Source organism: Ctenopharyngodon idella, chromosome 5 (genome assembly GCF_019924925.1).
Source record: "Ctenopharyngodon idella isolate HZGC_01 chromosome 5, HZGC01, whole genome shotgun sequence".
Lineage (NCBI taxonomy): Eukaryota > Metazoa > Chordata > Actinopteri > Cypriniformes > Xenocyprididae > Ctenopharyngodon > Ctenopharyngodon idella.
The window spans coordinates 207254-225148 of record NC_067224.1 but is presented as its reverse complement, the minus strand read 5'-3'; the positions used below and the strand labels follow the sequence as shown (position 1 = coordinate 225148).

At 40.3% G+C, this 17895-nt stretch overlaps 1 protein-coding gene across 3 annotated transcripts in view; it reads left to right on the top strand.

The window, feature by feature from the left end:
- LOC127513619 (UDP-glucuronosyltransferase 2A1-like) overlaps positions 1 to 17895 on the top strand; it is a 63636-nt gene that overhangs the window by 33076 nt on the left and 12665 nt on the right. The window contains exons 1-6 of one of the 3 annotated variants that reach the window (XM_051895594.1): positions 3747 to 4542; positions 4682 to 4830; positions 5576 to 5707; positions 11577 to 11664; positions 11752 to 11971; positions 12124 to 12482. The exons of 1 other annotated variant lie outside the window; for it this stretch is intronic. In XM_051895594.1, coding sequence (XP_051751554.1) covers positions 3840 to 4542; positions 4682 to 4830; positions 5576 to 5707; positions 11577 to 11664; positions 11752 to 11971; positions 12124 to 12421 — 1590 coding nt within the window. In that variant the 5' untranslated portion in view covers positions 3747 to 3839 and the 3' untranslated portion in view covers positions 12422 to 12482. Of the gene's footprint in view, positions 1 to 3746; positions 4543 to 4681; positions 4831 to 5575; positions 5708 to 11576; positions 11665 to 11751; positions 11972 to 12123; positions 12483 to 17895 lie in introns of those variants that run through there. One more of the 3 variants, XM_051895590.1, reaches the window with a different exon arrangement.

Genomic DNA, 17895 nt, shown 5'->3' with positions numbered 1-17895 from the left:
TCACCTCCACTACAAAAGACACTCACACACACTCAGTCACTGTCCGGTCTCGTTCATATCTAGACTTACCTACATGCTTACCTCAAGGACTCCCAGCGATCTACTTACCTGTCTCCGGCGTCTTCTAGTATCTCCTCGTGTTCCCAGTCTGTGTGTGAGTGTCTCCAGTCTTCAGCTAAGTGTGTTCTCCACCGACTTCCAGGATCCTCACCTATTCAACACAAAAGGACAGTATCATCAACTCTCATCTCACCATTCACCTGCTAAGTTCAATTTATACTCACCTGCACGACTGTTAACTCTGCTGTTGTTTAATAAAACTACCATCTCTGCCATCTTCTGTCTCCGACCCTTCTGTATTGTAACAAGGTCATGTAATGCAGGGATTCCTAAACATTTTTGTCCTAAAATATTTACTTGAAGTACCCCTGAGATTTAAGTCAGGGCTGCCCCGCAAACTGCAAACTGACATGAAACCAGCAAATGTGACAACATAGAGGACAAAAATGGATAGAGGAAAGCAGTTGAATCTCACTCAACATGGCCAAAACTAATTAATAAAGAGGGTATTAGAAGTGAAATTTGAAATAACTTTATTAATAAAACTGATCAATAGCCATCAAACCTTGCCAAGCTTCTGTCACTTGCCCATCACAAAGATGACTGCTCCAAGGGAGGTATGGCCAATGTAGTGGGCACAGGGCAAACAATCCTTTGGGACAGGAGCGGACTCTAGGACGGCCTCCGTGGCTGTGGCTGGGAGAGCAGGCAGCTCAGGGACGGCCTCTGTGGCTGGAAGAGTGAGCGGCTCAGTGCTGCAGTGCTCATGCCCACCTCTGGGGAAGCTGAAGCAGGACACACTCTGGACTTAATTCTGTCTCTTGGTCTGTCGATAACTGACAATGAAGTGATTGAATCTCTCATATCTGATCACTTTCCTGTCATTTTTAAAATGTCTCTTCCTGCCATCTCCAATAAAACAGCTTCTGACATAAGACAAACCCGTGTTTACTCGCCACTGTTCTGCGAGGATTTTACTAAGCTTTATAATGAACCCAGCCTTTCCCTGTCCCTTGAGTCCTCATTAGCTGAACTAGATGTTGAACAACATTATAAAGTCTTAAACACTGTATGGCTGGATGTCTTAAATGTTGCTGCTCCTTTTAAGCCAAAACCTAAATCCGAGCCATGGGTTGATCATAATATTCGTTCTCTGAGACAATCGTGTAGGAAAGCTGAAAGAAAATGGAAAAAAGACAAACTGCAAATTTCCTTTGATATCCTTAAGAACTGTTTGTCTTTATACCAGAGTGCTGTTAAGAAAGCCAAGTCTCTCTATTTCTCTAATTTGATTGACAAACACCACCACACTCCAAAAGTTCTTTTCTCTGTTATAAATTCAGTGTTAAATTCTCCTGTAAACACCTTTCAAAATCCTACCTCTGCACTCTGTGAAGATTTCTTGAGACACTTCAGTGACAAAGCGATGAGTCTGAGGGCCCAGATACAAGTAACTGATTATGAAATGTTGACGTCTGTTAACCAATTGCCTTTTGGATGATTTTACACCCTGTCTCTTTACAATCAGTAAAGGAAGTAATTGTAAAACTTAAAACTTCCTTATGTCCCTATGATACAATACACCCTCGTTATTTGAAGCAAATAACTGACATTGTGGGACCGGGACTGGTGTCCCTGCTAAATAAGTGTCTGCAATCAGGGTCCGTCCCGGATAGTCTAAAAATGGCTATGGTCACTCCAGTTTTAAAGAAACCTTCACTGGATGCAATTGTCTTAGCCAACTTCCGGCCTATATCTGTTTTACCGTTCATTTCTAAGGTGATGGAAAAAATTGTGTTTTTACAGCTTCAATCTTTTTTAACTAATAATCACATCTATGAGACATTTCAGTCAAGGTTCAAATCACTGCACAGTACCAAAACTGCCCTCGTTAGAGTCCTCAATGACATCTTAATGGCAATGATTCGGGTGATTCTGTCATTTTAGTTATGCTTGACTTGACTTTGGGGGGGCTCCTATCCTTTTCTCTCTATTTACTTCCTTTGGGCTCCATCTTTAGGAAACATGGCGTTTCTTTCCATTGTTACACAGATGATATGCAAATCTATCTGCTTGTAACAAGGAAAGATAAGTGTGCTCTACATACTCTATCAGCGTGTCTGGACGATGTTAAATCATGGCTTTCCAAAAAAAAAAAAAAATTATTTTCCTTAACTCAGATAAAACAGAAGTTATTGTCTTCAGCCCTTCTGACTCCAGAACACAAAATCAAATTGATCTTGAGTTACTGAATTCGTTTATCTCTCCCCATGTGAGGAATCTGGGAGTGGTAATTGACAACTGCTTGAAATTTGACAAACAAATCAGCACTGTTGTTGGTTCAAGTTTTTTCTATCTTCGTTCTCTCTCTAAAATTAAATCTTTCCTTTCGGAGGGCTCTTTAGAGAGTGTAATCCATGCCTTTATTACATCACGGCTGGACTATTGCAACTCCCTGTATTACGGTATCTCAAAAACCCAAATTTCCAGACTACAAGTAGTTCAAAATGTCACAGCTAGATTTCTGAAGGGACGTAAAAAATTCGATCACATTACGCCCCTCCTGAGATCTCTACACTGGTTGCCTCCCATTACAGAATTGAGTATAAAATCTTACTACTTGTTTATAAATCTTTAAATAATCTAGCTCCTTCTTATCTGACTAACCTACTTCAACCCTTAGGACTAAGATCGGATGGCAAATTACTCCTTAAGATCCTCAGAACCCGCCAAAGGGGTAATCGAGCTTTTGAAGTGGCTGGCTTTGGAACAATCTTCCTAATTCCATTAGAATGGCTTCCAGTTTATCTGAGTTTAAATCATGCCTTAAAACTCATCTTTTCTCTCTTGCATTTTGCATGTAATATGTATGTATATGTGTGTGTACATTTATATATATATATGTGTGTGTGTGTGTGTGTATGTATGTATGTATGTATGTATATATATATATATATATATATATATATTATTGTGTGTATATTTCTCTGCTTTTTGATGTTTTTAACTGTTTCTTACATAATTTATGTATATTTTTTCTTATTGTTGTACAGCACTTTGGTTGGCCTGTGGCCATTTTGAAATGAGCTCTAGAAATAAACCGAACTTGAACTTTAACTTGAAACCGAACTATACATAGGCTATCTATGTTTGCAAGCCACTTCCTGCTTCTTATTTTATTGAATAAAACTTTAATAAACCTGTATTTTAAATTTCACTTATTTGCTGTTTATGCTGCTTGTCCATTGACCCATTGTGCAGTGAGCTGACAATAATTTTTCGGTCTCTCTGAAAATCATAAAGATAACAATCATAAAACATTATTGAGTTACCATGGGATTATTTAAACTGCAATGAACATTATGTCATTGACTAACATACAAGTTTAAGAACATAAAAAATAAACAAGTCTTTAACCAATGTAACATTAGTCTAAAACATGTTAACAACGCAGGTAAGGCTAGTTGACCACACTAATCCTCAAATACTGGCAGATAATTTATCTTTTAAAAACAACATTGATGTAACTACATATACATACTACATAAACATGTCAGTGTGTTATATATTCTAGATCAATGCATTTATTCAGGCAGTTCTGTCTTTATAACTTTGTGTATTTATATTGCCCACCATGAACTTCCTGAAACTGAAGTCCACATTAATCACGTGACGATCAAGAGTTCAGTCTGATCTACTGTTCACTCAAGGGCTCTGCCTATACCGTGTTTGGAATCTGGACCATCGTTCCCCAGATCACACTGCACAAACACTTCAGCATGACATCTGGGACTGTGTTTGTGTTCGCACTGCTGTGTGGAGTAGAGGCTGGCAGGGTTTTGGTGTTGCCGGGCGAGTTCAGCCACTGGCACAACATGCGTGTGGTTTTAGACGCGCTGGTCGATAAGAACCACAGCGTGACGGTTCTGGTCAGCTCTTCATCGCCTACTGTAGATTACACACGGAAGGAGCGGTTCGATTTCAAAGTGTATAAAGTCAATGCGGAGAAAGAAGAGGTCAGTGCTGTTTTGCATGAGGCGATTCATCCCTGGACGGATGACCCGGGCACCACATACGAGAGAGTCCTCAAATTCTGGCGAATGATGTCCAAGCTCATGGTGTTCTTTAATGAACTGTACGAGGGCCTGTTCCACAATGAGGATCTTTTACACACGCTTCGGGAATCTCATTATGATGTGCTTTTTTCTGATCCAATGACGCCATTCCCTGACCTGATGGCAGAGAAGCTGAAGATCCCGCACGTCGTCTCACTGCGCGCAACGTTCGCATATACTTTAGAGCGGAATTGTGGTCAGATTCCCACTCCACCGTCCTATGTTCCTGCGGTCGCTGTGCAGGATCACCTCACTGACCATATGAGCTTCATAGAGAGAGTTGAAAACATGATCCACTACATCATTTATTCGACTGCATTTCAATTGATGGCAATATTTATCGATCCGCTTTACACTGAAGTATTGGGTGTGTTTTTATTATTTCATATTTGGGACAACCTTTACGCATGTGCTTTAATTGTGCAGTAGTCTCATTCTAGACACTGTTTAATCTTGTGACTTGATCTAATGTGCATCATCAGACTGTATTTCTCCTTATGTCACAGGAAAACCTTCATCAATGTGTGAGACCATGGGAAAAGCTGACATTTGTTTCATTAGAACTTACTGGGATTTTGAGTATCCACGCCCACTCCTGCCTAACTTTAAATTTGTTGGAGGACTACACTGCAAACCTGCCAAACCTCTGTCAAAGGTAATGACTTTGCTTTGCCATATATATTTTGAAATACATGCTCCTCAGATTTTTTGATGCCTTTACATTTTGTTTTATTTTGCATTATAATATGCATCATACGTAAATTAAGTAAGTCTAACCTGAATAGATCAAGTAATATTGTAATTTTATGCCATATCTATTTCTGATGGAAAATAATTCAGTTTAAGTTACTAATGAAAAGCTGGATGAAGGAAAAAAAAAAAAAAGGTTAGGATTAGTATGTCAGTGCAATTACCAACTTTGCGTTTGTTCTCAACGTTTCTTCGGGGAAACTTGTGAATTTTTCTTTTTTCCATCACCATGACTCTTTAGGGGCTCCGTAACAATTTAATGCAATAATTTGCATTTTAATATCGCTTGCAGTAAACATCATCTTGTCAAAATACACAGATACTTTAGAACAACAGTTAGGGGAAAATGTTTTTTTGACCCAGCTGGTGTAATTACGCCATCTTCCAGCAGGGGCAAAATGGGCCATGCAAACCATCTGAAACTTGACCCCTTGGTAGAAAAATGGGGCGTTTTGAGTGCATTATGATTTTTGTGGGTTCAGAACCAGAAAGGACACTTTCAAGAGAGTGATACATTTCTTTTCCCCACAATTGCTATTTCCTGTATAAATAGATTTATGTTATATTAAGTCGTTTTTATGGCATATATGGTGCATCAAGTCTTGTTTTCTGTTTTTGTGTGACAGTATGTGCTCATTTGTGTCTTTTAGGAACTGGAGAAGTTTGTTCAGAGCTCAGGAGATCATGGCATTGTTGTTTTCTCATTGGGTTCCATGATCAACAACCTGACAATGAAAAAAGCAAACACTATTGCTTCTGCTCTTGGTCAGATCCCACAAAAGGTGTGTAATTCTGTCATCAATCCCTCATCCTCATGCAGTTTCAAGCCCGTAAGACTTTCTTTCATCTTTGACACTTTTTAATGAAACCTGAGATATTTCTGTCGCTCATTCATACCACCAAAACTTAGGTTTTGGTGGTATATATATATATATATAATAATATATCCCACCTGTTAGTGGGTGGATATATTAGGCAGCAATTGAACATTTTGTCCTCAAAGTTGATGTGTTAGAAGCAGGAAAAATGGGCAAGCGTAAGGATTTGAGCGAGTTTGACAAGAGCCAAATTGTGATGGCTAGACGACTGGCAGTTTGTTGCATATGGAGCTGCATAGCTGCAGACCAGTCAGGGTGCCCATGCTGACCCCTGTCCACTGCCGAAAGAGCCAACAGTGGGCACGTGAGCATCAGAACTGGACCACGGAGCAATGGAAGAAGGTGGTCTGGTCTGATAAATCACGTTTTCTTTTACATCACGTGGATGGCCGGGTGCGTGTGCATCACTTACCTGGGGAACACATGGCACCAGGATGCACTATGGGAAGAAGGCGAGCCGGCGGAGGCAGTGTGATGCTTTGGGCAATGTTCTGCTGGGAAACCTTGAGTCCTGCCATCCATGTGGATGTTACTTTGACACGTACCACCTACCTAAGCATTGTTGCAGACCATGTACACCCTTTCATGGAAACGGTATTCCCTGGTGGCTGTGGCCTCTTTCAGCAGGATAATGCTCCTGCCACAAAGCAAAAATGGTTCAGGAATGGTTTGAGGAGCACAACAACGAGTTTGAGGTGTTGACTTGGCCTCCAAATTCCCCAGATCTCAATCCAGTCGAGCATCTGTGGGATGTGCTGAACAAACAAGTCTGATCCATGGAGGCTCCACCTCACAACTTACAGGACTTAAAGGATCTGCTGCTAACATCTTGGTGCCACATAATAATAATTCCTTCGAAGTGATGGTGCTTTATGTAACGTTATGTAAGTTGACATTTGTGCTGGATACTGTATACAGGCCACCAGGGCACCATACAGACTTTATCAAAGAATTTGCTGATTTTCTATCAGAGTTATTAGCTGCGGATAAAGTCCTTGTTGTTGGTGATTTTAATATCCATATACAGTTGCAAGAAAAAGTATGTGAACCACTTGCAGAATCTGTGAAAATGTGAATAATTTTAACAAAATAAGAGAGATCATACAAAATGCATGTTATTTTTTAATTAGTACTGTCCTGAGTAAGATATTTTACATGTTTACATATAATCAACAAGACAAAAAAATGAATTTATTAAAATTACCCAGTTCATAAGTTTGTGAACCATTGATTCTTAACACTGTGTGTGGTTACCTGGATGATCCACGACTGTTTGTTTGTTTTGTGATGGTTGTTCATGAGTCTCTTGTTTGTTCTGAGCAGTTAAACTGAGCTCTGTTCTTCAGAAAAAATCTCCAGGTCCTGCAGATTCTTCAGATTTCCAGCATTTTTTGCACATTTGAACCCTTTCCAGCAGTGACTGAATGATTTTGAGATCCATCTTTTCACACTGAGGACAACTGAGGGACTCAAACACAACTATTAAAAAAGGTTCAAACATTCACTGATGCTCCAGAAGGAAACACGATGCATTAAGAGCCGGGGGGAGAAAACTTTTGAACAGGATGAAGATGTACAAATTTTTCTTATTTTGTTTGAATATCACTTTTTTTTCATTTAGTACTGCCCTTCAGAAGCAACAGAAGATACCTACATGTTTCCCGGAAGAGAAATTAAGTACAATTTACCTTGATTTTCAAATTCAAAAAGTTCTCACCCCCGGCTCTTAATGCATTGTGTTTCCTTCTGGAGCATCAGTGAATGTTTGAACCTTTTTTAATAGTTGTGTTTGAGTCCCTCAGTTGTTCTCAGTGTGAAAAGATGGATCTCAAAATCATACAGTCACTGCTGGAAAGGGTTCAAATAAGTCCTCGAAAACTGAAGAATCTGCAGGACGTGGAGGATTTTTCTGAAGAACAGAGCTCAGTTTAACTGCTCAGAACAAACAAGAGACTCATGAACAACCATCACAAAACAAACAAACAAACAGTCGTGGATCATCAGGTAACCACACACAGTATTAAGAATCAATAGTTCACAAACTTTTGAATGGGGTAATTTTAATAAATTCAGCTATTTTTTGTCTTATGGATTATATGTAAACATCTTTTATGTAAAATATCTTACTCGGGACAGTACTAAATGAAAAAATAACATGCATTTTGTATGATCTCTCTTATTTTGTTAAAATTTTTCACATTTTCACAAATTCTGCAAGTGGTTCACATACTTTTTCTTGCAACTGTAGATAATGAAAAAGACACATTGGGTTTGGCATTTACAGACATTCTAAACTCTATTGGAATTAGACAACACGTGTCAGGACCCACTCATTGTCGTAATCATACTTTAGATCTAATATTGTCACATGGAATCAATATTGATGCTGTTGAAATTCTGCAGCAAAGCGATGACATCTCAGATCATTATCTAGTCTTGTGTATACTACATTTAGCCAAGGCTGCAAAACCACCTCTCTGCCATAAATATGGTAGAACCATCACTTCTACCACTAAAGATCACTTTATAAATAATCTTCCTGATCAGTTTCATCTCTTTAGCATACCAGACAGCTTAGAAGACCTTGACGTTGCAACAGAAACTATTGACTCTCTCTTTTCCAGCACATTAGATGCAGTTGCTCCTCTGCGCTTAAAGAGGATTAAGGAAACTAATCCTTACAACGTGGTACAACGAGCACACTCTGGCCCTTAAGAGAGCAGCCAGAAAAATGGAGCGCAGCTGGAAGAAAACAAAACTAGAAGTCTTTCGCATTTCGTGGAGAGAGAGAATGATTGAGTACAGAACAGCCTTAAAAAATGCTAGATCTATTTATTTTTCAAATCTCTTAGAAGAAAACAAACACAACCCTAGGTATTTATTTGATACAGTGGCTAAATTAACAAGAAAGAGAGCTTCAACTTCTGATGTTTCCAAACAGCACAGCAGTAATGACTTTATGAACTTCTTTACTTGCAAGATTGATAATATTAGAGAGAAAATTATAACCATGCAACCGTCTATTACAGTATCGTGTCAGATAGTGCATTGTAGTGTCCCTGAGGAAAAATTCAATTCATTCACTGCTTTAGGAGAGGAAGAATTGTCTAAACTTGTTAAATCATCAAAATCAACAACATGTATGTTAGACCCTATACCGACTAAGCTATTGAAAGAAATGCTTCCAGAGGTTATAGATCCTCTTCTTAATATCGTCAATTCATCTTTATCACTAGGATACGTACCGAAAACTTTTAAGCTGGCTATTATTAAACCTCTTTTTAAAAAAACCACAACTTGATACTAGAGAATTAGTCAATTACAGACCGATCTCGAATCAACCTTTTCTGTCAAAAATACTAGAAAAGGCAATATCATCACAACTACATTCCTTCTTGGAAAGAAATGGTATCTGTGAGGATTTCCAGTCAGGATTTAGACCGTACCATAGTACTGAGACTGCTCTCATTAGAGTTACAAATGATTTGCTCTTATCATCAGATCGTGGTTGTATCTCTCTATTAGTGTTACTGGATCTTAGTGCTGCATTTGACACTATTGATCACAATATTCTTTTTAATAGACTCGAAAATTATGTTGGCATTAGTGGAATTGCATTGTCATGGTTCAAATCATACTTATCTGACCGTTATCAGTTTGTAGTAGTAAACGAAGAGATGTCATATCGATCACAAGTTCAATATGGAGTACCGCAAGGCTCAGTACTAGGACCGTTGCTGTTCACTCTGTACATGCTACCCTTGGGAGATATCATTAGGAAGCATGGCGTTAGTTTTCACTGTTACGCTGATGATACTCAGCTCTATATTTCTTCGCGACCTGACGAAACTTACCAATTCACAAAATTAACAGAATGCATAGCTGATATAAAAAATTAGATGACCAGTAATTTCTTACTACTAAATTCAGAAAAAACAGCGATAGTAATTTTTGGACCAAAAACTTCTTCACGTAATAACCTAGAATACCGTCTAACACTTGATGGCTGCTCTGTTAAGTCTTAGAGTAAAGTTAGTTACTCAGGTTCCGTCAGTTAGGAACCTGGGTGTGCTCTTTGATACCAATCTCTCATTTGAAGGCCATGTTTCTAGCATCTGTAAAACCGCGTTCTTCCATCTTAAAATATATCTAAACTACGACATATGCTCTCAATGACAAATGCAGAACAGTTAGTTCATGCGTTCATGACCTCAAGGCTAGATTACTGTAACGCTCTACTGGGTGGTTGTTCTGCTCGCCTGATAAATAAACTACAGCTGGTCCAAAATGCAGCAGCTAGAGTTCTTACTAGAACCAGGAAGTATGACCATATGAGCCCAGTTCTGTCAACACTGCATTGGCTTCCTGTTAAACATCGTATAGATTTTAAAATCTTGCTAATTACTTACAAAGCACTAAATGGTTTAGCTCCCCAGTACCTGAGCGAGCTCTTAACACATTATAGTCCTTCACGTCTATTGCGATCTCAGAATTCAGGCCAGCTGATAATACCTTGAATATCAAAATCAACCACAGGCGGTAGATCCTTCTCCTATTTAGCACCTAAACTCTGGAACAATCTTCCTATCACTGTTCGGGAAGCAGACACACTCTGTCAGTTTAAATCTAGACTAAAAACACATCTCTTTAACCTGGCATACACATAACATATTATCTACTTCTGTAATTCAAATCATGTAAATTGTTAGGCTGCATAGATTAGGTCAGCCGGAACCAGGAACACTTCCCATAACACCTGATGTACTCGCTACATCATAAGAAGAACGGCGTCTATGCTAATATTAGTCTCTCTCTGTTTATCCCGAGGTTTGCCGCAGCCTGCCAGATCCAGGTCGTATCCAGATGAAATGAAGGACCTGCGCCTAGACATGACAATAACACAGCCCTGACATTTCAACTAAACTATCCCCTGCGAAGGCCTCCTTCCCTTCCCTTTCCCTATGTATAGATAAAACGTTATCAAAATTATTCTAGTTCGCATAGATCCGTGGACACAACTAATTTTTCTGTATTATGCGGACTAGACAAGTAATTTGGCAATAAAAATTTTTTTTTTTTTAAAAGACCAAGTTTCTGCGCACACACACACTCAAACACGCAAACCTATAGACTAAACATGTAAATGAATGGCAAGAATGCATTAAAGGTATTCGGTTTTCAGTAATAAAGGTGTCATTTAAGCGGCCCCTAAAGTAATAATTAACAATTTTTACAACAGAAGTGATTTAATCAAAAACCAAATTTAACTCGATAATATTTTTTTTGTTCTTAGCGCTGCTGTAAATCCAAAACGATGTCTGTCAATTAATTTTCCTCTTGTCACTGTGAAGCTGCTTTGAAACAATATGTATTGTGAAAAGCGCTATATAAATGAAGATGACTTGACTTGACATACCACAGCACACCTTCAGGGGTCTAGTGGAGTCCATGCCTCGACGGGTCAGGGCTGTTTTGGCAGCTAAAGGGGGACCAACACAATATTAGGAAGGTGATCATAATGTTATGCCTGATCTGTGTTTGTGCGCTGATCAATGTCTATATGTAAATTAAAACCCCAAACTAAACATGTTCATCACAGAATGTAATCGTGTACTATTAACAACCTCAGAGATCTGTAGATGTGTCTTAAACAGTTTACCAGTATACTTTATCATTTAAAATACATTTCTCAGTAGGAAAAATAAATAAAATGTTTACAGAACCCAACTTTTCTGTTGGTCAGGTGTTCATGTGCTCAGTACTGTCTCCACAGGTTGTTTGGCGTTACAGTGGAAAAACACCAGAAACCCTCGCCCCCAATACAAAACTCTACGACTGGATCCCACAGAATGATTTGCTCGGTAAGGAAAGTGTTGTCATGTGTGCTCGTTATACACAAAGAACAATAATTGATGTCAGAAAGATACTGACTTCATTTTATCTGACAGGACATCCAAAAACAAAGGCCTTCATTACCCATGGCGGGGCAAATGGACTGTATGAGGCTATTTATCATGGTGTCCCGATGGTGGGCTTGCCACTGTTTGGTGATCAGCCTGATAACATGATGCACATGAAAACCAAAGGAGCTGCTGTTGTTCTTGATATCAACACAATGGAGTCCAAAGACCTGGCGGACGCTCTCAAGACTGTCATAAATAATCCATCGTGAGTTAAGTCTTTCATAAGTTTGAAATAATCCATTACCAAAGGCCTCGACTAGTTATTTTCAGTTGTTTAGAAAGAACCATAAAATGGTGTTTTTCAGTTGATCATTTGTAGAGCTTATCTTGCAGCACTTCTTTTTCTTCTCTAATCAGGTACAAAGAAAGCATCATGAGACTGTCCAGAATCCACCATGATCAGCCAATGAAGCCTCTGGACCAGGCAGTTTTCTGGATCGAATTTGTGATGCGGAATAAAGGAGCTAAACATCTACGAGTTCAGGCACATGACCTGAGCTGGTATCAGTACCACTGCCTGGACGTAGTGGCCTTTTTACTCTCAGTTGTTGCACTGATCACATTCCTCTTTATTAAAACATGTAGTTTCTTTTTCCGTAAATGTTTCAGAAAGACTCGTCCTGATGGCAAAGCACGAAAGAATAAGAAAGAGTGAATGTATAGTTGCATTGTCCTCACAACACGGTCTCACCCCACATCATCACGTATCGACGCTTGGTCATCGCCCCCTGGCGTCGACATCCGAGGCAGAAGGTACTCCCTTTGCGTAGCTTTTCAAAGTAGAGGGCCGTCCGATACACTTCAATGTAAATCCCTCACCTTCAGATTCTGACGCAGGGGGGTCAACCAACGAGAGATATGGGTGCGCTGGAAAGTTTCAGTTTTCATGGTCATAATCCCTTTCCAGCGCACCCATATCTCTTGTTGGTTGACCCCCCTGCGTCAGAATCTGAAGGTGAGGGATTGAAAAGCTACGCAAAGGGAGTACCTTCTGCCTCGGATGTCGACGCCAGGGGGCAATGACCAAGTGTCGATACGTGATGATGTGGGGTGAGACCGTGTTGGCGCTCAATACTTCTCACTTGTGTTATGGCCAGTGTGCATTTTTCATTTTTCATTAAGTGTTCTTGAGGTGAATGTTCATGGAAAGTAAAAAAAAAATCTTACATAGGAAAAGCAGCATGGAAAATCAAGTAATATGTAAATTTTAAAAATATTTTTATTTATGTCATCATATATGTATATGTATATATATTAGGGGTGTAACGGTACACGTATTCGTACCAAACCGTTTCGGTACAGGGCTTTCAGTTCAGTGCACCTGTGTACCGAATGCATTACGTTGCAACATTAAGGTCTCCTATTAATCGCAATAAGATCTGCGTTTTGTTACTTTCGATAAGAAACAAAGTGGCATCCTTCAAATTCTGTCAACGAAATCACAAAATTCAAACAGAAAGGAAAATGACGTTTTGACGCACTTTGATGTGGCGTGACAGATCACTGTACAGGCGCCACAGTTCAACCGACGATCGTCTCTTCCTCTTTAATAGCCTTCTAGTTACAGAACAAACATGAATGAACATCTAAAGGTATGTTGAAAGATACAGTACAACTTACTGATACGCTCATATCTCTTGTAATTGCTCAATCAGTGTTTCAACGGCGGAAAGACATCAATAAAAGCTTGTAAACAATGTCATGTAGCATTTACCTCAGAAAAGCCATTTAGTGTCCACAGCTTGTTAGTTCGCCAGAGAAATGAACTCTTCCGCTTAATATGCACTGTATTAGCCTATATATTCATTATATTTTACTTAACCTGTTAGTAATGTCTTGATTATTTAATGTATGTGTAAATAAATCTGTCATGAAAATGACAGCCACTGTATATAAATGATTATATTTCAACAACGAATTGGAGTAAAACTTAATTTTACAATTAGATTTTGAAGTTAATGCAAACACTGCCTTATGTGCAGCTTACAGATTTGCATACAATTTGTTATTTGAGTGTTGATTATTATATCTAAAAATAAATAGTGATTGAATTTAGGCTAATAGTTTGGGCTCTGTTGTTAACCTTTAATATTATTGTACCCTAATGTTCAAGGGCTCCCTACATAGTTATAGCATTAGCAGAGATAATTTTTTTATCCTTAAGAAACTTTTAGTTATAATTTAATTTAATATATTTAAAGACAGACACAATTTGTTCAGTAAACTACTGTTTAATAAAAAAAAATTAAAAAAAGCAATTTTATGTTTAGTTTTCTCTCCACCTTCTGTACCGAATCTGTACGGAACCGTGAGTTTTTTGTACCGTTACACCCCTAATATATTCTCCTGACTTCCAGCAATGGAGTTTTGTCCTCTGTAGAGGACATTATATTTTAGTGAATTTCAAGACCTTACATGTCACCGTTTTAAATCTGGATGTCCTGCAAAGAGCACATTCAGGGCTTTTCAGAAATACCAAATGTTTGGAGGCTTCACCATGACCATTCCCTCTCCTGGGTCTTTAAAAATGGCTGACATTAATTTAGTGGTCAAATTGAACACCCTTATGGAAATATGATAATATTTTATCATTTACATCTGACTAATTATCAAATTGTTCATCATAAATCAACATCTCAGGAAAATGTTATGGGGTTTCAAATCAAAATATGACTTTCTGTTAAGAAACAGGACACCAGGACTTAAATCATGTTCATCAGGCATTTTGGGAGACACAACAAATGAATAGGGAAAGAAATTATATATCAATATTCCTATGAAATATTAGATATTATGAAAATTTAGCCAATTATTACTCCCATTATTACACTTCTTTTTTCATTACATGTTGCTCCAAGAACACATTAATATGCAAATTACATACAGCATGTAAATACATTGTATATAATGAAAAAAAAAATTACACACATATGGCATGAAGCAAAATCATTCTGTTATATTTTTCATAACATTGGTGAGTATCATCCTTATACAAAGCTTGGTATAGAAAATCCTTAAAAAAAATGGATTATTGATTTAAAAAAAAAAAAAAAAAAAAAATCCCATTGTTTTTGCCTTTTCGTGTCTCTTCATGTCTTATTTAATTTTTAAAAAAACTGAGTCCTGGTGTCCACTACAGAGGACTGACATATGAATAAAATATTGTTTTTCAAAAAAAAAATTTTTCCATTTTTTTCTTATGATCTAAACAATGTAATGACATAAAAAAAAAAACACTAAATTCACAAATCTTTTTTTTTCCCTGCTAGTCAAGAGGATATATATATATAATATACAGTCATGTGAAAAATTTAGGACACCCTATTGAATTCCATTGTTTTCCTTATCAGGGCCCGTATGTATAAAACTTCTCAGAAATGCTCTTAAGAATAGTCTTAAGTTTTGACTTAAGTGTCAAAAAATTCTTAGCAAAGAGTAGGACTTTTCTAAGAGTAGGAGACTTTTATAAAGAAGCTAAAAGCAGCTTTTAGTAAAGTATAAGACTGATTCTTAAGTGCTGACTGAAGTCACACTTAAGTGTTGTGAACTAAGGACTACAATGATGTCAACTCAAAATGGCCGCCCTCAACCACTGAATCAGCCAATAGCGAGCCTGCAAGGGTGAAGTCACAGCAGCACAACACCAATAATTTAATGTTATTATAAAAAAAAAAATCATTTAAAAAGACACTGAAACTGTCACAGACACGCCAGGCTCCACCGCTCACCAATCACAACGCACTGACTCTCCAGAGTACTTATCACCCGCACCTGCACATCAGCACAGCAATCACCAGCAACATAAAACCCGCACACTCACACACAGTCTTCGTCCGGTCTCGTTTGCATTACGTCTTACCTGTATGCTTACCTCAAGGACTCCTATCGAACTACTTACCTGTCTCCAGCGTCTCCTGTTCTCCTCGTGTGAATCCCATCTGTGTGTGAGTGTTCCTCGTCTCCAGCGTCAAGTTTCTCCAGCGTCTTCCAAGTCACCCAGCTTCTACATTCAACAAGGACAGTATCACTTCTCTGCACTCTCTACTTCATCCATTACTTCACTTAATATTCACCTGCACTGCTGTTTGTCTCTTGCTGGTATCAATAAACATCTCTACCTGTTACGTCTGCCTCGGTCCCTTCTGTTTGTAACAGAAGACCGGACCATAACAGCCAGATACCAGCATGAGCCACCCGGACCCTTTTCAAGAGCTCGTGGACGCCCTGCGCCGAGCACTCACCTCCAGTTCACCGTCACCAGCTCCAGCGATCACGTCCGCAAACTCCGTCTCCACTCCTTCACCGCCGGTTCACGCCAGTCCCATGGCCAAACCAGCACCCTACTCTGGCTCGGCGGAGGACTGCAGCGGATTCCTCCTGCAGTGCGCACTGGTCCTGGAGATGCAACCGCACCTCTACCCCACCGAAACCACCAAGGTAGCGTTTATAATTTCTCACCTGCAAGGCAAAGCGCTGCAGTGGGCCGACTCCATCTGGTCCCAGAACAGTCCAGTCACACAATCCTATTCCAGTTTCGTCGCTCATTTCCGAGAGGTCTTCGGAAAACCAACGTCTGACTCTTCGATCAGTGAGAAATTATATAACTTGAAACAAGGCTCCATGACTGTTAACGAGTATGCTTTGCAGTTTAGAACGCTAGCTGCCTCCAGTGGTTGGAATGAACAGGCGTTAATTACCACCTTTCAACAAGGGTTGGATCCTCGCGTGCGGTTGCATCTTGCTGCATACGAGGATTCCATCGGCCTCGAGCGCTTCATCCAGCTTTCCATCCGCTTTGCCACCCGTATGCAGTCGTGTATTGAAGAACACCAGGGCCAGTCGCTGTTCAACACTCTCCTCCGTCGGCCAGAATCCGTCAGCCCTCCAGAACCAGCCAACAAGCCAATGCAAGTGGAAAACTCTCGTTTATCGTCTGCAGAGAGACAACGGCGGCTGACCCTGAATTTGTATTTATACTGTGGTTTACCTGGGCATGTACTCTCCTCATGCCCAACCCGTCCTCCGCGTCCCATGGTGAGTGCAATCCTTCCCTCCATGAATAAACTGAAGCCACTCACCACTACTGTAAACCTTACTGCCGCTGATGTTTCTCTTCCAGTGGTGGCGCTCCTCGACTCAGGGTCAGCCGGCAACTTCATCTCCGGCGCCCTCTGCAGCCAACTCAAGCTCAAGACCACGCCTTCTCCGACTATCTACCAGATCCACTCTGTAACGGGAAAACTTCTCACTAAGAAGCGCGTGAGTCGCTGTGCTGGCCCTCTCCAGCTACGGATCGGCGTGTTGCACCAAGAAACCATCCATCTGCTGGTTCTGGAGGATTCCACCTCTGACGTGATCCTAGGGCGCCCCTGGTTGGAACAACATAACCGTCATCTCCTGGGGCAGCGGCGAGATCCTGAAGTGGGGCGAAACCTGTTTCTCCACCTGTATCTCCAGAGTTCCAGTTCCATCGCCTCCTCGCTCCGAAGAAATCTCCCTCTGCGCCACATCCATCGAGAGCCCTGTAGAGAAACGCTCTGTCGAGATACCATCCTGTTACGCCCCCTTCAGCGACGACTTCTGCCCACAGCGAGCCTCCAAGCTGCCTCCACATCGGCCATGGGACTGTGCCATTGATCTGCTTCCGGGTGAGCCAGTGCCCAGGGGAAGGATCTACCCCCTGTCCATCCCGGAGGAGAAGGCCATGGAAGAATACATCAAGGAAGCTCTAGACCAAGGATACATCCGTCCGTCTACTTCCCCTGCTGCTTCGAGCTTCTTTTTCGTGGCAAAGAAGGACGGAGGCTTGCGGCCCTGCATTGACTACCGCTATCCCCTTCCTCTCGTCCCAGCGGCCCTGGAACATCTCCGTGGTGCCACTGTGTTTACATAGCTGGACCTCCGCAGCGCGTACAACCTCATCCGGATACGTGAGGGGGACGAGTGGAAGACCGCCTTCGTGACACCTACCGGCCACTACGAATATCTCGTTATGCCGTATGGCCTGATCAACGCCCCCTCCGTATTCCAGGATTTCATCCACGAGGTGCTCCGGGAGTTCCTCCATAAGTTTGTCCTGGTCTACATCGACGACATCCTGATATACTCCTGGAGCTTGGCCGAACATCG